This window comes from Vombatus ursinus, unplaced genomic scaffold (genome assembly GCF_900497805.2).
Source record: "Vombatus ursinus unplaced genomic scaffold, bare-nosed wombat genome assembly UNPS02013051.1, whole genome shotgun sequence".
Lineage (NCBI taxonomy): Eukaryota > Metazoa > Chordata > Mammalia > Diprotodontia > Vombatidae > Vombatus > Vombatus ursinus.
The window spans coordinates 24,866-47,865 of record NW_020952829.1 but is presented as its reverse complement, the minus strand read 5'-3'; the positions used below and the strand labels follow the sequence as shown (position 1 = coordinate 47,865).

The 23,000-nt window shown below is 43.8% G+C and overlaps 1 protein-coding gene across 1 annotated transcript in view; it reads right to left on the bottom strand.

Moving 5' to 3' along the window:
- Positions 1–8,380: 8,380 nt before the first annotated feature.
- LOC114040387 (glucagon-like peptide 1 receptor) overlaps positions 8,381–23,000 on the bottom strand; it is a gene marked incomplete at its 5' end in the record, with an annotated part of 30,580 nt that continues 15,960 nt past the window's right edge. The window contains 6 exons of the mRNA XM_027858481.1: positions 8,381–8,548; positions 17,463–17,504; positions 17,834–17,972; positions 19,574–19,662; positions 19,856–19,925; positions 20,349–20,409. Of these exons, the coding sequence (XP_027714282.1) occupies positions 8,381–8,548; positions 17,463–17,504; positions 17,834–17,972; positions 19,574–19,662; positions 19,856–19,925; positions 20,349–20,409 (569 nt within the window). The remainder of the gene's footprint in view (positions 8,549–17,462; positions 17,505–17,833; positions 17,973–19,573; positions 19,663–19,855; positions 19,926–20,348; positions 20,410–23,000) is intronic.

Below are 23,000 nucleotides of genomic sequence, written 5' to 3'. Positions count from 1 at the left end.
CTCCCTTCCTTTTCACCTACCTACTGCCTTTCTGGGTTGCCCACTTTTCTTCTTACTCCTTTCTCCTCTGCCATTCTCTTTCTCATATTTCTTCTACCCCTTTCCCCCCTAACCATTGGGCCATATTCCATCTTACGTATTAACTTCGGCTTGCTCTGGAGTTCTATTTTCCCTTCCCTACAGCTTGGTTATATCCTATCTCCTCACTCCTGTCCTCAACCTTATTCTTGCTTCTTTTTACATTGTGTGTAAGTGTGTGCTTCCTATTCTGATGGTATCAACTTTCAAAGGGGAGAAAATATGAATTCATTTCATAATCTACCCAATGCCAAATTGGTTGGTAAAAGTAAAAGTTGTCTTGATTATCTCCTTCTTTGGTTGAGGACAGAGCTGCCAAACATCCTGGTGTCACTTACAATTGCCTTTGGAATGTGTTTTTATACTTGGGATAAAAAAATGAAGATGACCTTTGAGGTCTCTTCCAGCTGTAGATGAATATGATTTATCTAGCTGGAAGCAAGCCTCATTACCAATTATAGAATCATAGGTTTACAGCTAGGAGGGGCCTGAGAGGGCCAAGTTGAATCCCCCATTTTACAGATGGGGAAATCAAGGCATAAAGAGAGATGCCATTACTTGCCCACATTCACTTACCTAAGATATTTACAAAAAGACTGCATTTCAAGAATTGATTGGCAAAAGGAATAACATCTTCCAAAGAGATGACAGAGAAGAACCAGCAAGTCCCAAACAAGGAGATGCATAGAAGGTGTACCATCTGTAGCTCTAAGTGCCCCAAATCTAACAAATGACAGTGACAGATCAAAAATTTGAACCCAGGTTCTCTGACTCCCAATCCCAGCACTTTGTGGATACCCCCACTTATGTCCATCTAGGCTCAGGTTGCTAGCTTTGTCCACTTCCTCCATGTTCTCTTTGATGTCTTGTTTCTCAGATGCTACGGTGCCTTCTTGTCTAATCTCATTCTCCAGAGGAGGAAACTGAGATCCAGAGAGTTGCCCAGGGGCATACAGGTAGAAAGTGACAGAGGTAGAATTTGAACTCAGGATCTTTGGCTCTAAGTTCAGTGTGTTCTGTTATACCATATTGCCTCTAATACAGAATGTCCCAAAAGTCTTAGTGCAGTTTTAAGCTTTAATATCACAGCTTGTCTGAATTAGATATGTTTAAGGGGCTCTTCCTGGAGAAGGAAATGACAAACCACTCCAGTATCTTTGCCCCCAAAAAACCCCAGGAACAATATGGTCCACGAGGTCACAAAGAGTCAGACAGGATTGAACCACAACAAAGGGGCTCTTTATTCTGCTAACTAAGCTGACCTTCAGAAGAGCCAGGGATAACAGTAAGTTGGTAGTGAAATGAGTGGTTTGCCGTAAATTCTACTCCTATAAGAAAATGTGAGCAAGTCACAAATTCCAAGAGTGGGTGATTATTTAAATTGAAAAAAAAAGTTCATCTTTCAGAAGATGGATTTCAAAACATGAACTCAATTCAAATACTATGACTAATTTGCAAACAAGTCTTTTGCTTTTATGTCGTTTTTTAAAAAGCCAAATTTAATGGACTGAGTTCATTTGGACCGAAGGAAATCAAATGAATCAGTGGAATTAGAATACACGTCTATTTGGCTGTCAGTCATTGTTTAAACCACTCGACCACCCAACATCTCTAATTAAATGACATTACAGTCACTGTATAAAGGCCCAGCAGTGGATCAATTAGTACTTGTTAAGTGCTCTGAAGATGAAAAGCATTATATGAGTAATGAGCAGGTTTTTTTTTTCCTTCTTGGGATGAAAACCACATCTTTTGTATTTTCTCACTGTACCATGAGTCACCTAAGTTGACATCACCGAAAAACTCCTCTCATAGAGAAAAAAAAATTAGTCACATTAATGACAGGCTTTTATTTGTCTTGCCAGGTCAAATAAGAATAGATACACATCCATTAATGTATGTACAAGAAATTAATACACTATATACATATGCAATCTAGAGATGCTGGTCTTATTTGCATATGGCATTACACATCAAGTCACACGAAAACTACATTGTTTAAGCATTCATGAAGAACAATTATCCCCCATAGCAGCAATGACAGAAGCATTATTCTCCTGTACACCTAGTCTTTTGTTACATTTAAAGACTAGCACCTGATCCTCTGGAAACCCACCAGAACCCCTGAGTGCTCAAGCTAGTGAGGTGCAAGAACCACATATGTGTAAACTTCATTTTGCTTTGCCCCTCGGGGGTGTGATTCAAGGTGGGAAGGTGCTGGGAGCTGGTAAAAACTGCAGGTTGGCAAGGAAAACATCAGTCAAATGAAGAAATCAATACAAGGAGAGAATAAAAATGAAAACAAAAGCAGATGTCTAGGCTTGCCTCTGTCTTTACAGCTTGCCCATTTGGTAAAATTATACACTAGCTTTGAGACATTGCTCTAGATTTCCTGTGTGACTTCTTCCCTTGTACCTTCTTGACTCCCCACCCCCAAAACTCCACGGCCAGCCAACAGCAAAGACTTCATATATGAAAGAAAGTAATGACTTGTCTTTGATTTCCAACATGAATGGTCAAGTTCTTTGCTCACTGCATGCAAACATTCTTCCTCATTTTTCCTTTCCTTGGATTGCTTTGCTACAATGATAATTAGTCATGCTAGATTGTACAATTTTACTAATTATAGATATTCTGACAAGCTTAACTGAAAAGGCTGAGTAACCTCTGTGTAAGCTTAGGATGTAACATTTGGCTCAGATGTCTTTTGTGGCATCATGGTTTTTCATGCGTATCACCAGTATCAACCCTAGCATTTGCTCATTCTCAGCTCTTCCCTACCCCCTTCATTAGGTCCCAGTTGGAGGTATGTCTTATAGAAGTGGTGCCAAACTCAAATAGAAATGGGGCCACTCAACTGTAATAAAGATCCCTGAGGGCTGTATATTGACTTAGAAAACCACATATTAACATTATCTATATTCTATTATATTTTTCTTTATTTTGTAATGCTTCCCAATTACATTTTATTTTGGTTCAGGGCTACATTCAGGAGTATTACAGGTTGCATGCTGCCTGCAGGCTGCATGTTTGACACCTCTGTCTCACAGCAGATATAGCAAGCTCACCTTTCAGAGGAGACAGCTTAAGCAACAGCATTGAGGGGACATTAGAGAAACCAGCTATCTTTAAGTTCTAGAAATGAAAACACACTATTTGGTAAATGAGACCAATTAAATAATAAGTGAATTGGACAGAAGTATGTATAGGGGCAGCTAGGTGGCAGAGTGGAGAAAGTACTGGGCCTGGAGTCAGGAAGACCTGAATTCAAATCTGACCTCAGACCCTTACTATCTGTGTGACCCTGGGCAAGTCACTTAACCCTATTTGCCTCAGTTTCTTCATCTGTAAAATGAACTAGAGAAGAGAATGGCAAACCACTCCAGGATCTTTGTCAAGAAGACCCCAAATAGGATAACAGTGAGTCAGACACAACTGAAAATGACTGAACAACAAAACCAACAACAAGTATCAGGCCAGCCCTGCATAGACAAATGCAAACAAACAACAGAACATGTTACTAGGATCAGTTGAGATCTAGGGAAAGTACAGCAGGCTTTTTGTATCATTAAGTTTGGCTACGTCCTGCCCATCTGGACTCATTGGCAGCACAGAAATAATTACAGAGAGAGTAGAATCACTCTGATTGCCAAAGCTTCCCCACTGCTCTCATCCACCAAAGAGAAAGTTGGTCTGTCTGGAATTAAAGAAAGTTGTCATAATAGAATGAGTGGGAACATTTTATTTGAGGATTTTTATAGTTTGCTTCATAAGAGCCAAAAGCAGGGGCAGTGTTGTAGATTAGAATCAATTTAGAGAAGGAAAAACAAGCCTTTCAAATATATTTTCCCTTCCCTGGGCACGTAGCAGGCATTAGTGGTAATGGGAGTCCTGTCTGTGCATGGAGTGGACACATATACCATTCAGGTTCTGAAACAACTCTTTCCCCTCAGTTATACAGTCTCATAACCTTCACAGTAGGTGAGGTGACTCTGGATTCATCTTTCAGAATGCTGATCTGACTCCCTGAGTCCACAAAATGAAGCTTTTGGACACTGAGGAAAGGTTAGGGAGGGGGATGAGACCTCTCATCTCTGTAAGTTACTATCCTAGGAACTCAGAATGCCAGATCTTGAAGGAACTCTAAGGTTCCAACCTTGACTAACTGATCTAATTACACTTTAATAGATGGGGAAATTGAGGCTCAGGGTCATATAGCTAGTTCATGGTAGCATTAGAAATAGAACCTAAATCTTCTGATTCTCAGTTCAAGGCTCTCTCTACTCTACCACACTGCTACTAATATTTATAAGGGTCTTGAAGGGCCAAATGAAGCCTGATTTCTTCCTCCTTGCTGTTCATAACTGTTCTGCTCTTTCCATGCTTGTCTCCAGTTCCCAGGCTTGTTGGCTTCACTTCAACTCCAGGGAGGACCAGAGAGGCAAATAATAAAGGCAACAAGGACATGGGGCACAAAGAAGTTTCTTTTATGTATATTTTCCATATGGAGAGCAATGCTTCCCCAGAGTAGCCCAGACGCATCAGAAAAATAAAAAGTCAGTCCAATGAGAAATCACTGAATTTGCCATCCCAAATGCACTTATTGTGTGTCTGTACATGCATGTGTGTTGATGCATTTCATTTCTTCACAATAAGCCCAAGATGAATGAGGTACTCCGATAGGAGCAGTAAAGTCCCCATGTCCTCCCTCTCGCATAAATTATAGAATTTGGTCAGGCAAGATTAGACCTCCACCATTTGATGTCTCTGCCTTTGTTGCCATCTGTTTGTTCATTCAATAGACTGCCTGATGCCAAATATCACTGAAAACTTTCATTCTAAATAGCTTGATTATTATTTACATTATTTATATTTCCTTCCTTGTAGAGGCAGGCTGGGAATCAGTAAGAAGACTGGAGTTTTAGTCTTGGCTCTTTCACTGACTGGCTTTGTGACCTTGGAAATACCACTTTCTTCACCTGTGAAATGAACGGCTGGGTTAGGTTTCCTCACCTGCAAAATAAGTAGTTTAGTCTGGGGGGTATTTTTATTCCTGTTTCCAAATCTATGATTCCATAACCCTAGCATGTAAGATCTCTGTGACCTTCATTTTCTTATCTGTAAAAGGATGGGGCTTAGACTAGATATCTAAACTCACTCACAGCTCTTAGTCCTCCAATTTATCTTGTATATAGCTTATTTATACAAAGCTGTTTTCATGTTGTCTTCCCCACTAGTCTGTAAGCTTCTTGAAAGCAGGGACTATCTTTTGCCTTTCTTTGTTTCCAGAGTGCTTAGCAGAGTGGATAGATACTAATAAATACTGAAATACTTCTCGAACTCTACAATTGTAGGATTCTAATACTGAATTGGTATGATTTTTAATGTGAGGTGCATTGGAATTAATCTTTCAAACTACACTTGTGGCTCAGGAAGGAAAATGGAATAGTTTTATGGGGGAAAGGAACTCCGGATTCATGTGCATTTTATGTCCATCTTGACTTCTACCTTTTTTGAGGACGCACTGAACAAGGCTCACTGCCACTATTTACAATAATAAATACACTTAGTCAACTAGGTCTAGGTAGCTGGCCAGAGTGCTGAAATCAGCGACAGCACAGACCAGCCATCAGATCCACATAGAGGAACACAGGGAGGAGACCTTGATAGTCAGCAGTATGGATGCAGAGGACAGAAGCAGACAGAACAGTTCTCAGCAAGCTGCAAGCTTGTGGCATTAGGTATATAAACAGGATCAGACACGTGCCAGAGGAATTTCAGAGTGCTTTGAATCCAATAGTTGCCAGACCTGGTAAAGTTATACTTAGCTTAGAACAGTTTGGGAATAGCTTCAAGCGGGGGCAGTTCTCTGATGAGTACACTGTCATTGAGAGAAGTATTAATAGTCATAGGGTCTGAGGGTAGAGAAAACATGTCATCAGATAGGTATCTGGCTGCAAGGTGGTAAAACACTGCAGAGCCAAAAGGAGGGGCTTATGTCAAGTTTTCTGAAATCCCTAGATATAACAAAGATCCAAGGGGACCCACAGAACATCTGCCAGGGGAGAGATCTCTGTCCATTGCACACGCCAAAACCAGCTGAAATTATGCAGATGTCTAAGTAAGCACTTTCCCTTGGCAATTCCCTCCCTCTCCCCTGCCTGCCCTGGGTTAATTTGTCAGGCTCATATGTATCAATATATCTTCCTGCCATTACCAGTGCATGTTAATAATTCTCAAAATGCTGCTGTTTCTTTCAAACTGAAGTGCATGCTGTTGCCCCCACATCTGTCACTGCCAGCCCTCAGGACTTGTCCCTTCTCCTCCCTGCTCCAACTCACAAGTACAGTAAGCAAGAAGGGCATGCTGTAACATTTGTCCTTGTTTGGGGGAGTCATGCATTCCCTGTGGCCCCCACCCTGGCCTCAACCAGCTGCCCTAAGTTAGTGATACAGTTTGCATTATCCCTTCCTTTAGCCTGCAGTTCAGCTTCTCTATTAATGCAGACAGAACACTCCAGTGAAGCTCAGATCTAACAAATTTTCTGCTTGGTGTGGTTTTAATGCCTCATTATTATTTTCCCTATACATTGCCTACCTCTCAGAGGGGGCACTGGGGCCCTCATCTGCTACAATGCCACAGGGACGATCTTCAGGCCCATCAAATGGAGAGGGAGGTGGAGGAGACTGAGTCATAAAGTAATTCATCCAGAACTCCAACTCTTCCCTCCCTCTTCCCCTGCACCATCTCCCGCCCTCCAACCCCATCCATGGCTAGTCTGTGCTTCTTCAAGTTTGCTGATGCTTGAAAACTTCTTTCCTGCTCCTTGAAATCAATATTTGGATGGTCAGGATGTTTCTTTTCTTCTCCTTGAGAGTCTCTGCAGTGTTGGTATGTGTCCAGTTTCTCTTCATGGCTGGGGGGAAGGATTGATGGGTTTTCCCTATTATTATCATTATTATTATTATTTACAAGGCTGCAGCTGGTGACAGGGCAAAAGCTAATTAGCACAATGTATGAATGAGTTCAATAACTGATTGTACTCTCTCTCCCCTTCCCACATGACTCAGTAACCTCTTATATTCACTTTAGTTCTTCATCTCTTCAGATGAGAGAAATAAGAATTGTACATTCACATTTGACAAATATTCATGGCAAGAAAGAAGAATAACCAGGAGGTTTGAAATGTCCCCAAATGATTCGTTTTCAAAAAAGAAAAACTATGAGCAATTGGGCATTGTCTCCCTAGCGACTGCTGGGCACTGCAATCTACCTGTGACAAAGAACATCCTCTCTAGTAACCACATAACTTTGCTGGTGAGACCCTGGTGTTGGATGGGTTATTGACAGTGACCCATTCGCTGCAGTGGGGTTCCACCCCTCTGCCTCCAGCACAATACTTATGCTTCTAAAGCTTTCCTAAAGGAATGTTAAAGATATCTAAGTGATTCTGAGAACAGAATTAGGAATTCTGACCTCAGGAAGGGATCCAAGGTATGACAACTTCCTCCCAAATGCTTGGGTCTCCCCGCTGAAGGTCTACCATAGCTCTTCAGGAGGAGAAAAATAGGGTCCAAGGGAGGAAAATCCTCATGGAGAGGGTCAGATGATATTCTGTTAGTCCCTTACATAATTGGGGGTTCCTGTGTTCAGAGAACTGCTCAACAGTGGGGCCAGTTGTGTTCAAAGCAAATGACCTAAGGCAAGTCAAGTTATGAGTTGAAGGGATAGGGGCTACACAAACAGCATCCTCCTTCCTACACAGACTTTTAATTAAGCAAAATATTTGGGCAGCTTGACTCCAGCAGGAGCCAAGTGACATCTCTATTCAAAACTGGCCCTGTGTTGTGTTTGTAATTTCATCAGCCACTCTCTGTGTTGCTCTCCACCCCCACTTCCCAGCTCCAGCCCCACTAATTGGCTATTGACCTTGAATTTAGGATTGGGGTTGATTTGCTGCTCTGTCTGGGGAACCCCAGGGGCCTTGTGCCTTAATGGGAAGAAATCCTCATTTTAGCTACAATCATTTTTCCTCTTCTTCTGACACAGTGATTGAATTAGCAGGCTGCCTTTCCTTGGAGAAAATGTGTATGTACATAAGTCCCAGGAGGCATCATCCATTTGCCTGTTTGATAGGTTGGGGGAGAGGGAGATAAAGCAAAAGACTCTTGTGTGTGTGACAGTGTATGTGTATGTGCATGCATGTTTGCCCAAGTACCCAGGAAGATACCTCCCACCTCTGGGTCTCTCCCAGCTAGGCTTTCTGGGTGGAGAGAGAGAGAAAGAGAGAGAAATGGGCATCTTAGCTGCAGGTGGCCTGACTGGTGGCTGCATATAGACTGCTCCCCACTGTGCCGCCACTGCTCAGGCTACTGGCTGGACACTTGAGGGGCTTCATGCTGCAATCTCTCTGGGTGTACAAATGCTCCAGCCGCCAGCGCTCCCAAGTCTTCTGAAACTCCAACTGGACCTTTCATGGGAGAAGGAGAGAAAGTGAAAACAAAGACATAAACCAATCACCCACAAATTGCAAAAGCTTCTCTTTATTGCATTAGAGGGGAAGGAGAAAAAAAAATCTACTGTCTTATATTAAGAGACACAAGTCAGGGCCTTCAGGCACCTAAATTAATATCCCAATAAAATTGTTTATTGTTGTCTCCCATTTTCCTCTTCTCAGGAGAGAGGGATGGGCTCAATGACTTAATTGGACTCTTCCATTTCTAAACTCTGTGATTCAGCTAAGTACATTTCACAATCCATCACAATATCATTTAACAAGAGAGGATGAGTGAAAATGAGAGAGAGAAGAGAAGAGAAGAAAAGAGAAGAGAAGAGAAGAGAAGAGAAGAGAAGAGAATAGAAGAGAAGAGAAGAGAAAAGAAGAGAGGAGAGGAAAGGAGAGGAGAGGAGAGGGAGAAAAAAGAGGAGAGAGAGAAAGGAGAGGGAGACGAGAGAGAAAGGAGAGGGAAAGAACAGAAAGTGAGGAGAGAGAGAAAGAGAAGAGAAGAGAGAGAAAGGAGAGAGACAGAGATCACGTATTCCCAATGTTAGTGTCATAGTCTATAGTGAGGCTGGTCCCTTTCAGAGAAGACCAAATAATACCCTCTTTCCCTCTGCTGGAGTGCCACTAAACCCATATTTCTAACCAACAGGTAAAAATGAATAGAAAAAAGGAAAGAAACAAGGAGCCTAGTATAGAGATAAAGAGTTCTGAGCCAGTGCTCAGGAAGAGCTAGGTTCCGGTTTTGGTGTTTTGACCTTTGGAGTCAGAAGATTGAAAAGCTAGGGATTGAATCCTAGCTTTTTCCATCTAATAGCCTGACCTCACTGTCCATATCTATAAAATAAGGACGTTAGTATTTAATTTCTCTCAGTGCTCTAAATCTGGGAACCTGTTTTCCCATGAACTGGTACCTTCCAAACATGTGTATGTCTGAAGAGAGCAGCAGAGATGAGGAGGTTATTTGGAGCAAGAGAGTTGAAGTGAATTGATAAACCAAGATTAGTTCTAAACATCTGGAAGTGGCTTAGAAATGGGCAGCCTCCACGGTACAGAGAACAGCATACCAAGAACACTGCATACATTCACACACCAGAACACCACGTGTGTGTGTACACACACACACACACACACACACAGAAACACACCCTTTCTATAAAGGTAGAAATGACCATAGAGGGAGATGCAGTGGGCATTGGAATTACTGGATATAATCCAGGACACCACCTTCACTCCATCAAGCAGAAGTCAGAACAGCAGCCAAAGAGAACAAGGCATGTGCCCAGTAAACAGACTGTATTGACAGCAAAATATAAGGCAATATCATCCTTCCTCTAGAGCCAAAAGGACACAAACAGCTTTGGTGACCTCTGCCTCAGCTCCCTTCAATCCTATGGAGAGCAGATGGTTCCAGAGGTATTGTCAAGAACTCTGGCACCAATAATGTATCCCCAAAGGCTGGCTCCTTGACCTCAGAGAAATGTCATACTCCATGTACATGGAGCTACACAGCAGTCCCTGGGATCCAGATAATGGAAACTGCTTCTTAATTTCAAGGTAAATGTTGCTTGCTTTAGCAGGCAAGAAGCTACATGTAATTTCCCAGGAGCAGAAGAATGGATCTCCTCTGGGCACATACTTGCACTCAGGGCCACTCTTTTAGTGATATTCGAGGTCTAGGTTCCCCCTCCAGTAGGAGCTGTCTGCCGTGCCATATATGCAGCTGTTGTTGGCAAGGCAAGCCAGCTGTGGGCTCCCCTGCCAAGTCTCTGTGGCAAACACTCCACTCTCTTCCTCGCTCATCTCTTTTCTCCTCCTCCTCCTCTTCCCAACAGCTCCCATCGATCTATCCTAGCACAGTGAGATGTCTGTGCCACCCTGCATGCCATCCCTTAAAAGAACTTTTCTGTTCAAAGCTGATAATGTCCAGAGATGTCCTGTGTGTGCACACAAGTTGTTGCAGCCTCACACACAAGACCTGGCAGATTATAGGGCTTGCCTGATGGGGTGCCCAAAGCACACTATTGCTGCCTTCAGAGCTGAAGTCACAGAAACAGGACCAGGGCAGAGAGGGAAAAGGGAACAGAGAAATCCCATTTCCTGTCTCTCTGGCCATGCTAACAACCTCTTGATCCTGCATTGCTCCTGTTACTAATGGGGACCTACGCCAACCAGAATTGACCTCAGCTGTTCACACCTGAGCAGTGGGTGACATGGGTCTCTGCCTAGAACAGGATATAACAGGAGCCTCTGATAAGGAGCCAAAGGAAATGAGAGAAACAAGAGTTATCTGTGGAAAACTCCCTCACCTGTGAGGAGATTTCCTGGAGAGGAAGATGATGCAAAAACAGGAGATCTGCCATGAAGACAGAACTTTTAAACACTTTGCACTGTTCTAATCAGAGTACTGAAAAGAATTTAAGCAATTGAGCCCCTACTCATATATAGGCATTGACACTAGGTTCATCAAAGTTATAAAAATGAATAAACCATTAGACCATAGATCAATTCCCTTCCTTTCCTGGACCACAGTTTCTTCTGAGAGGGTTGGATTAAATGGATTCTGAGCTACTTAAATTCTGGATATCATCATCGTTATTGTTAATAACATTTATTATTATTATTATTATTATCATTATTATTACTATTATTATTTTCTGAAAACATTTATTAGAGGCATCTAGGTCCTGGAGTCAGGAAGACCTGAGTTCCAGCCTCATACACTAATTAGGTGTGTGATGTTTGGCAAATTACTTAAGCTCTCTGCCTCAGTTTCCTCAACTGTAAAATCAGGATAATTATAGTGCCTACCTCCCAGGATTGTTTCAAAGACAAAATGAGATAAAGTGTTTGGTCAAGTGCCTGCCACAGGGTAGGTCCTTAATAGTAAATGTCTGGGGCAGCTAGGTGGCACAGTGGATAAAGAACCGGCCTTAGAGTCAAGAGGACCTGAATTCAAATCTGGCCTCAGATGCATGATACTCACTAGCTGTATGACCCTGGGCAAGTCACTTAACCTCAACTGCCTCGACAAAAAAAATAGTAAATGTTTGTTTCCTTCCTTCCAAGCAATGGCAAGAAGAAACCAACTTTGTCAAAAAAAAAATCAACACTGGCTTCCGCATCCCTTCCTTCCTCTCTCCAACCTCCATTTCCTTAGTTCTATCCGCGGTGACCAGAATAGATGTGCCAGCTTCAAGAGTCAGCCTTCTGCCCATCTTTCCCATAGGCCTAAAGCATTGCCATAGCAACCCTGGGCATAGAGAGACACTCTCACTATCTGTGGCATTGACCCAAAGGGAAAGGTTTGTGTCCTTCTGTGGACTCCTGGGAGATGGCAACACATGTCACTTCTCTCTCAGAGGCAGCTGAGAGGAGGCCAGAACCCAAAAGGAATCAGGATGTACCTAAAGGAAATCAGGCAGCTAGCCTAATGAAGATCCGGTGATGAGATTAAATGACAAAGGAACCTCACATCAGGATGGTGCTTTACAGTTTAAAAAGCACTTTCATAGACATGACCTCATGTAGTCCTCACAACAATTTTGTGAGGCAGGTAGAAGTATTATCATCTCCATTTTACAGATGAGGAAACTGAGGCTTGGAGGGATAAAGTGATTTGCCAAAGGTCATGCGGGTAATAAGTAGCAGAGCCTGGACTAGAATCCAAGTCTTCTGACTCCTAGTCCTTTCCTCTTTCCATTATACCCAACTGACTCCTCTGACGCCTATGCGTTAAACGTTCATGGGACTAGATGTTCATGAGGGGCTGGGTGGGAAAAGCTTCATATGTTTGTTATCATTGATGATAGCTGGGTAAAGAGGGAGGAGAAAGCAGTGACTTTAACACTGGAAGAAGTCAATGGGAAAGGGGATACATGATCAAGGCTAATGCATTATTATTTGTGGACAAAAGGAAATTTTGATGGTCTAATGGCTTTGGGGAAATTTGGCCAAGAGTCATATCCGAGGCTGCAGGCCACTAAAGTGCACCCCATTCTGTCCCTGTCAATGTTACCCAATCAATGTCACTAGCAAAAAGGTGATAAAGGTGGTGATTATGGGTAATGGGATATTCTGTTCCAACATGAATCCAAGGAGATCCCTAATCAGGAATCTAGGCTGATGTGTAGTTTTTGTTTGGCTTTTTTTTAATGGGAGAGAAGTCTCCCTTTGTAGAAGGTAGAAAAGAGAAAAGGAGAGTAGGCTGGGAAAAAGATGTGGTTGTAGGAGATAGAAGGGACCTGTCTCACCCTCCCCACCCAAATTCTACCCATGGAATCTTGTTCTCCCCTGGCTCCTTGGTGAGGAGGCAACTAGCTGACACAGTGGGTAGAACACTGGGCCTGGAGTCAGGAAGATCTGAGCTCAAACCTGGCCTCAGATACTTACTAGCTATGTGACCCTGGGCAAGTCACTTAACCTCTGCCTCAGTTTCCTCAGCTGTAAAACTGGGATCATAATAGTATCTACCTCCCAAGGCTGTAGTGAGGATCAAATGAGATAATATTTGTAAAGTGCCAGGCACATAGTAGGTACTTAATAAATGCTTATTTTGGGTTTTTTTTTTTTCAGTGATGCTCCATATTCCAATGCTATTGCTCTAAGCCTCAGGAATGGTTTGTGCCCTGGAGGTTAGGGGAAATGTGCCTATCCTCCATTCTGAAACCATAAAATGAAGGCCCCAGATCTAGGTCCAGGGCAGTAAATCACCACTAAGGCCAAGGGGGTGGGGGTGGAAGATGAGAGGTTTGACCATAAGACCTGTGAATAATTCCTGAAGGGAACACGAGGCCAAGCATTTCTATTTTCACATAGTTCAACGTTTTGTTCATTTTTTAAAGCCCTTCCAAAGGGCCCACTGGGGAAAACTGAAGGCAAGGCAGCCTGGACTGGCCCTCATTCATCACAAACCATTTGTGGCAGTCCATTGACTTTGCTGAGCCATCTCCAGAATCTGGAAGGAGCCTAGGTACCTGAGTAGGAGGAGTAGGAAGAAGGGAATAGGTAGGATCCCTGGGCTAGCCTCCTTTTCTCTTCTCCTACAAGAATTGGACCTTTAAGCTACACTAGATGGGTTTTCACTATTTCTTCATTCCTAGGTGGTTCGGGGGATAGAGGGCTGGGCTTGGACTCAGGAAGGCCTGAGTTTAAATCTTGCCCTAGATAGACCCTTACCCTAGCTATGCCTTGGTCTCCTCATTTGTAAATTAAGAGGTTCGCCTACACTTATTGGACTCTCAGGTCCCATCCAGCTTTAAATCTGTTTTTATGATCTAGTCACTGTGAAGGGAATAAAGGCTTCTGCGCCTCCACACATCTTATTGAGAATGAGGTCAGTATGAGCTGAGAGTCACAGGACTGGCACGAGTCACAAGAGCAGGGCTCCAGTCTGAATTCTGACCCTGGGCAAGGTGCTTCTCTGTCTGCCTCACTTTCTTCCCTTCTACAACAAAGAGGCTGGGTTAAATGATCTCTAAGGACCTCCCCAGGTCTCACATTCTATGATACTGTGAACATCCTTTTATTAACGTCCTCTAAAAGAAAGAGTTAGGGATCCCTCTCATCCCTAGGCTCTGTGATGTAGGGACTGCTAGGGCAAGACACAAAGCCAATGGGAAGCCCTCAAGACTGGAATAATTTGGAGGCAGGGAAAGGTCTGGGAGAAGAGGAGTTTGAGGCACAGCCTAAGGAACTGGCTTGTGCCTGCCCAGCTTTGCATCAAAATCTTAAATGAGATTCACATGGGCTGGAGAGTGAAAAAGAAGCATTGGGTGCTGGGAGAAAATCCCTCACAGTGGAAGAGGAGTCCCAGGTACTCTGGAGCAGCTTTATCTCTGTCCTCACCTGTGGGCTTTGGGACAGTTGACCTGGAGGTCACCTAGGAGGGAAGCCTGACTTAGCCCTTTGTCACCGAGTGGTAGGGAAGCATGAGGTGAGGGGAGGGACTGAGAACTGTTCATGGCCTGGTCTCCTGCTAACCCAGTCCGGCTGGTCCTGGGAAAGTCACACTTCCTCCCCTCCTCCAACCCCTGGGCTTTTTAGATGTGTCTGACATGGTGGAGCTCTTTTCCTATTCCTTTCTTCTCTCTCACCAGCACCTTATTTTTTCCAGTTAGGCAGTTTTCCCCAAGGTAGAGAAAGAGTGAACAAAGGCATTTTCCACACTAAACACCCTCCCGCCTCCCAACCCCAGTCCTTGGGATGAAGTGGTCAGAGACCCCATTTCTCCAAGGCCAAACTGAATGAATCATCATAGTCTCTATCCCTCATTGTTTTGCCTCTCCAAAGCCTGGGAGAAAACAATCCTTGAATTGATTTTCATTGTCCTTGTTAACACCTGGCTCTGGCACTCTCCCAGGTGATGACTCAGATGTACTAGGTCACTAGTTAGTCTCTGGAGGGGAGGGGGCTTGAACATCAGCCCCTCCCCACCTTCCCACTGCCATGCACACCTCCACCCTAAGGGCTATCAGCAAATGAAGAAGCTGCATTTTCCTCCCTTGTAAGGGGGGCCAGATCTTACACATGCCATTTTGGTATAGTGACCCTTGGGGCAGCTAAGTGGTGCAGTGGATAAGAGCTCTGGATCTGGAGTCAGAAAGACCAGAGTTCACATCTGGTCTCAGATACTTACTAGCTATGTGACCCTGGGCAAGTCATCTAAGACCCTGTCTGCATAAAACCAAAGAAGGAAACGGCAAACCACTCTAGTATCTTCATCAGGAAAACTCTCCAGACAGACTCCACAGACTTTTGCTCCCATGGGGTTGTGAAGAGTTGGACACAACTGAACCACAAAAATAGCAAACCTTCAGGACATAAGCCCTTGCTGCTACCTGGCAACTTTTTCATTCACCTCTTATTGACTTCCCATCACATCCCCTACAGCAAACCTACCAAACCTGTCTTCCTGAGCTCCCAACCTTACTCAAAATCTTCAAAAACAGATGCAGTCAAAGCAGATGACTTTGATTTCTGTTTTTCAGAGGTCCCTCTGACATGAGCTTCCTCAACAGCTCTCAGTTTATCAGCCCCTTCTCAAGTGCTGCGGCTACCCTCTCCTCCTCCCCTCCAATCTCTAGAGGAAAAAGTGGTCATCCTGCTGATCAAGATTAACCCTTCCACCTGTGGCCTTGAGCCCATCTCCTGCTTCCTCCAGGTCATGGCTAATTAGTGAATTCAGCCAACATTGATGGAGTCTTGCACTGTGCCGAGGGAGATGCAAAGACAAAGTTCAGGCATGCTGTCTCATAGATTTTAAAGCTGTTCCCTCTTTCCTGGTTCCTTTTCATCTGCCTACAAACATACTCAAGTCTGTCTTATCTTGAAAAATAAATAGAAACGTCTTTTCTCCATTACCCCATTCAAGCTATTTTCCCATGTCTTAACTTTTTTTAATTGCCAAAATTCTTTAAAGATTATAATCTCTTCTCTTACTACTCAGTCACTCCTCAGTACTTAGAATTTGGCCTCCATTCCCCATGCTTTAGGGAAGCTAGGTGGTGCAATGGATAGAGTGCTGGCCTGGAGTCAGGAAGATCTGAGTTCAAATCTGACCTCAGATACTTACTAGCTGTGTTACCCTGGGCAAGTCACTTAACCCCAGTTGCTTCAGTTTCCTCATATGTCAAATGAGCTGGAGGAGAAAATGGCAAACCAATCCAGCATCTTTGCCAAGAAAACCCCAAATGGGATCGTGGAGATTTAGACGTGACTGAAAATGACTTAACAACAAGCCCATGCTTTACTGGGTCTGTTCTTTTCAAGGTCATGAAGGCTAATTGCTTGATTCAATGGCCTTTCTCAGTCTTTATTTTCCTTAGCACTCTTTGAAGCATCGGACACTTCTGACAACCCTGCCCTCCTTGAGATTCTCTTGTCTCTTGGTGTCTGTACTGCTGTCCATTCCCGGCTGTCCTTTTATTCCTTTGATCACTGGTTGTGTCTCCTTTGCTGACTCTGCTCCCTTTTTCTGCCCTCTAAATTTAAGCTGTCTTATTCCTGGTCTTCTCTCTGAGCTCTCTTTGATTCTATCCACTCACATAGATTCCATTATCCCCTCGACACTTGTGACTCCCAAATCTACAACTCCATCCATGTCCTCCAGACCTATTTTTCCAGCTACCTAGAAAGTGAACCCTTTAGAATGCCCTGTGCTTTCCTAGTATGTGCTCAAGCCCTTCCTTATGCTGGTAATGTCTTCACTACTTGCTGAACTCCTATTCAGTATTTAAGATTCAATTGCAATGCCACCTTCTCGAAGCAGCCTTCCCTGCTGCCCTGGCTAGCCAAGGATTGATCTTTTTCTTCTATGTGCTCTCATAGCATTTTTTAGCTCTCTCTTGTACTCTATGTAGTACACAAATCTTCCCTACTACACTGGTTAGTCTTTGAGGGTGGGAACTTTGTATTTTCCTCTACATAGTGCATGGCTCCATAAATGTTTACTGAATTCACTAATTGGTTAATTAATCAATTAATTTCTTTGTAGCTTTGACATTCATTTTATGATCTCTTAGTAATAGGCAGACTTCTCTAATTATGCTTGGGTTAAAATTGCCATTCAAACGAGGCTATCTTCCTAAAGTTACATTGGACAAGTGCAAAACATAGGTGAGTGGTAAAGGGCATAGGTGGCATGGGAGAGGGGGAATATATCTCTGGGATCAAAAACATTCAGATTCCTTACAAAGTAGGTACTCTGTGGGAAGAAGCTGGAGAGTTGGATTATGAATGGGGCACATAGGTAGGTTGGAAAATCTAGCTACCCTCCTATTCTCTGTCCAGTGCCCCTAAAGGACCAGTCAAGGTAATAGCCTCTCCCAGCCCTTTATACTTCCCCCTTCCCTCACCTCCCCCATTGAGATTCCCCACTCCTTACCTCATTGTTAACAAAGCAGTACAAGATGGCCACCATCAGCCCCTGAAACCAAATATTGTTGTCAGGAAGCTAAGGCTCCATAGATCAAGTCTGGGGAGTCCTCAGAACCCCTGCTGCCTCAAATATTCTGTTTCTCTCCCAACCCTGGAACATTGCAACCCCACACCCTGTCCTGGAAACAGAGATCTTTAGAACTCAGTTTCCTCATCTATACTGCGGGGATAATAAGAATACTTGCCTTGCTTTTGATTCCCAGGGTAGGTGTGAGGGTCAAATGATGCACCAGATAGGAGAGGCTTTTGATGGGCATAAGAAGCTAAATGTGGATGTTTCTAGCTCCTTTACCAATCCCTGTTACTATTTGATGTTACCTGGAAGGATGCGAAGGAGATTTCACAGAAGAGTTTGATGTAACGAAGGGTCCCTCGGGCGTGCTCATCAATCACAAAGGCAAAGATAATCTCTTGGGTCCCCAGCAGAGGAATGAGGGTCAGGGTTGATTTGGCCAGCCTGGGGGTCAGAAAGAGGCATCTATGAGCTGCTGGGGAACTTGGCTGGGAAGCCAGGAAAGGGGAAAGCAGACTCTGCTACCTACTACCTGCGTGACTTTGGGTCACTCACTTTCTCACTCTGGTCCTCAAGCTTCCTCACCTATATAATAAGGGAATTGAACCAGAGACAATTTCTAAGGTCCCCTTCATGTCTGACATTCTAGGATACAGTACCTATGGAGAAGGGACCTTGGGTTCCATTTCTGACTCTGTTACTAGTTCTGGGTTAACCCAACTCAAAATCCCTTCTCTTCCCTGATTCACTAGCACCTAATGATAATTCCTGCTCTTCCCACCCCACAGCACTGAGTTCATCACTCTTGCACACTGCACTACACCTCACTTGTTTGCTGCTTTGTGTCATGTATGTGTACCTGAGTTCTCCAGCTTAGCATCATAGATGCCAGAAGGGAAGTCAGTGCTCCCAAATCACCCTGTAAGAGCTGGTAGAGATATTGAAGCTTGTCAAAAAATTTGATGTGCCGGGGAGTATCCATGAATCTCAGTTATCCATTTCTCATTGATCTTATGGCCACAGATAACTGGGAATCAACTGTCATTTTCTCTTCCAGTTCTATGACTTTAATTTGGGGGAAACAGGTACATATATACCTGACCAACACTAAGCAGCAAACACATCAAGGTTACAGAATACAGAATAGAATTGAAGAGGTTTACCCACAATTACTAGAAAAACCTTAAAACTTTTAGACTCACTTATCTCTCTTTGACATCTTTCCTCCCCGGCCCCTAAAAAGAACCTGGCTTCAGTTTTGTTTACTGGTCCCAGGAAACCCTTAAAGTTTTAGAAACTGCCTTATTTCCCTTTAAAAGCCCTTTGAAAGCAAACTTCCCCTTTCAGCCCCTTCATTATCTATTCTCATTGTCTGTTCTAATCACTCAGACACTCCAAATGGAAATTCTCACCTGGACCCTTTTCCAAATGGTCCACCTCCCCCATCAACTGGCTTTCCCATTGTTTTGCCTTCCTGGCCATTCCCACCCTTAATCCTAGCCAGGCACCAGTGCAGTGGCTCCAGCTTGCTGGCCACCCCCATCCAGATCTCCCTAGACCCCTCCTCCCCTCACCCCAAAATGCTTGGCCACTCCTTGGGCCCCTCCTCCTGTCACTCCAAACTTCATAGCCCCTCCCCTGGTCTGTACTTAAGACTCACCTTTCCCCCATTCTGATGCTGAGTTATTCTCAAGCTTAGAAGCTGAGACCCCTCATGCCCGCCTCTCCTCACCAGCGTCAGGTGGCCTATCCACCCCAGCCCCGACTCTAGACTGCCTCACACTGCTCCTCTGTCACCTGACCATCTTAAACCCCATTTAGATCACTGATGTTTGGGTTCCTTTGGAGTCTGGCCTATATGCTTAATTTTAATAAACTTTTTCTCTGGCTGGAAGAAGATCTGAGTTGAATTCATTCAGGCAGATTCATGCCACGATTTGGGCTTTTTCCTGCGATCTTGGGGTGCCTCTGTGCATCTAGAAGCACCCCAAAACCCCCACCCTCTTCAGAATGAGGATCTGCCCTTTGAGTAACTTGTCTATTACCTGCACTTGGTGTCTGTCTTGCACATCAAATTGGCCTTTAGTTTGGAGATGATGATACAGATAACTCTGATAAAGATGAGGAAATTCAGCTGTGGAATAGAGAGGGGAGGTTGTGCAAAAACATCACTCTTATAGCAATGTACTTTTTCTTTCCTCTTTCCCCTCTCCTTTTTCTATTCATAACAACCCCTGGCTCTCCCCTCAGCCCCCACCCCATCTCCTACTAGAGCCTTCCATAAATTCCCTCCCTCCATTTGGGTTCACCTCCCCAAGGTCACTCACTCCTATGGCCGTGATAATAGGCAGCCGGATAATCAGCCAATAGTTCATGTTAGTGTTTCTGTTCCAGCATCTGGGGAGAGGAGGGATTCATACATGCACATACATATGTATGATACACACAGTGACCCACTGACAAAGATCACAGCCACATACAAATAAGGAGAGACAGGCATACCCACACAGCACATGCAAAGCACGGCCAGGTAGGTACAAACAGGGATGCTGATTCTCCAAACAAACACCTTTATGGAGTCCCAGTCCCCAGGACCTATAAAAGTGTCCTACAGTAACAAGAACTGGGGAGTGGGCTCCCCTGGGATGCGGTCATAGTATACACTTCTGGCTCCTCCCTACCTCCCCACAGATAGAAGTCACACAGCCAGACCTAAGACCCCTTGGGACTGGGTCTCCCGACCCTAAGCCCAGCTCTCCTCACCAGCCCCCAGAACCCCTCAAGGAAACCCAACTACCAGTGTCTGAGCAAGGCACCCACCCCTCATCCTCGTACAGGTACTTCACGATGCCCCAGGGAATGACAAACAGCAGGGGAACACCTGGGGGAAAAGACAGAGAGAAAGAGAGAGAGGCTGACTGTGGAGACATCCAGCCTGGTGGTACCCGGCAGGCAAGAGGGCACAGACTGTTTACCAAGAGGGAATTCTGACCACCTTTCAGGTCATGTTATCACCGAGTGAAAAATGGGGGGCAGAGGAGGAGACTGGCAAGGAAGTGAGCCCCTATGTTAGCTCTCCCCACCCTGGGGTTCTTAGCCTGGGGCTCATGAACTTGGTTTATATATAATGTATATATTATATATAAACACACATATGTATATATAAAATTTATATATACATACATATGCATGTATATAGGCATATATATATACACATACAGAAATACAACTATATTTCAATATAATTGGCTTCCTTTACAATCCTATGTATCTTACTTTATGCATTTAAAAACAAGATTCTGACTCCACCAGACTGCCAAAGGGGACTGAGACAAAAAAGGTTAAGAATCAGTCTTATGTGGACCTCCCACTCAATGGCCTTCAGCCATGTATCCAAATTCCCATTATTGTCAGGAAGTTGGGGCTTAGACTCAGAGGCTTCAGTCCTGTTGATCTCACCACAGGATCGTATTCATCCTGGTCATCACCATCATCATTCTCATTAACCTGGGAGGACCTCCATCAAATGACACAGAAACAAGTCTGGCTCTCATGTATTCAGTATAGACCAACAGTAGACGGAGATATGAAACAGAAATATACATGGACAAGGTGGGGGTGGGAGGAGTAGAGGGCAAGGAGAAGGTCCTAATGAGCTCACCTCCTGACATCCTTTGGATTCCATCCAATCTAACAACCATTAGACTATAAGCTCCTTGAGGACAGGGACAGTCTTTTGCCTTTTTTTTTTATCCCTGGCACTTAGTACAGATCCTGACACATAGTAGGTGCTTTATAAATACAATTTTTTTTAAAAAAAGCATTTACTAAATACCTACTACGTACAGTACACTGTGCAAGGTGCTAAAGATAGAAAGGAAAAAGGAAAAGGTCTCTGCCCTCAAGGAGCTTGTATTCAAGGATGGTGGGGAGAAATAAAATGCATAAAACAGATGAGTTAAATATAGGTCCCTACAGCACATTTTCATCAGAGTATACAGCCAGAGAATTTCATTATATGTTTTCTTTTTGTTTTTTTTAATATGAGGCAATTGGGGTTAAGTGACTTGTCCAGAGTCACACAGGTAGTGAGTGTTACTTGTCTGAGGCTGGATTTGAACTCAGGTCCTCCTGACTCCAGGGCCAATACTATATCCACTGTGCCACCTAGCTGCCCCTTATGTTTTGTTTTTTAAGGCAAACATTTATTGAATACTCAATCATCAAGGACATTTTTCATTCATTAAACAAGTTAAACTTAATTTAAAACAATTAAACTTTAATTAAATTTAACAATTAATTAAACTTAATTAAAACAATTAATTAAACTTTAAAAATGAGATACAAGATAAACCAATTCTTTGAGACATTAGGGTGTGCCTAGGTGCCCTTGGCACACCCTATATGCATGCCTGTCATGCCTATGAACATAAATAAAAGATAAGTTGAGGAAGCAGCTATGATTCAGGGGTTTATGGAGGAGAAGGCACTTGAACTGAGTCTTGCAGGAAGGTAAGAATTCTAAGGTAAAGGTGAGGTGGAGTGCACTGTAGGCAGGGGAGGACAGTCTGTGCACAGGAACAGAGGTGGAGTGGTGGAGTGAAGAGTTCCAGCAACCACAAGTAGGTTTGTCTGGAGTAAGGTGAAATAAAACTATAAAGGTAGGTGGGGCTTCAGTGGGAGACACTAAAGATTCTAGAGTAAAGGCAGTGGCATGATCAGACTGCTTTGGGATAGTGATTTTGGCAGCTGTGTGGAAAATGGATTGGACAGGGGAGAGATGGGAAGCCGGAAGACCAGTGAGGAGGTTATTACATTAGCCTAGCTAAGGGCCTGAGAAATAGGGGAGGTGGTCCTTTGAGTAGAAAGAAGGGGATGCAATGTGAGAGGGATGGGAGAATTGAAATGATCTAGCAATTGATTGCATATGAATTTATGGCAGCTACGTGGTGTGCTGGATCGAGTGCCAGGCCTGGAGTCAGGAAGACCCAAGTTCAAATTCAGCCTCAGACACGTACTAGCAGTATGACCCTGGGCAAGTCACTTAACCCTATTTGCTTCAGTTTCCTCATTTGTCAAATGAACTGGAGAAGGAAATAGCAGAACCACTCCAGTATCTTTTCCAAGAAAACCCCAAATGGGGTCACAAAGAGTTGGACATAACTCAAATAACTGAACAATAACAAAGCAATTGATTGGATATGGGGCTTAGGGGAGAATGAAAAGTAGAAGACCTCAAAATTGTGAACCTGCTTGACGGAGAATAGTGATGCTGTCAACAGAAAAGAGAATTTTAGAGGAGGGAAGGTTTGGGTTGGAAGATAATGAATCCTGTTTTGGACGTGTTGAGATACTTAAGGAATATCCAGATGGAAATGTTCAAAAGGCAGTTGGTGAACAAGGATTGGAGCTCAGAAGATCCCAAGTCTTGCCCCATCGCTGCTCACTCCCCACACATCACACATCATCCAC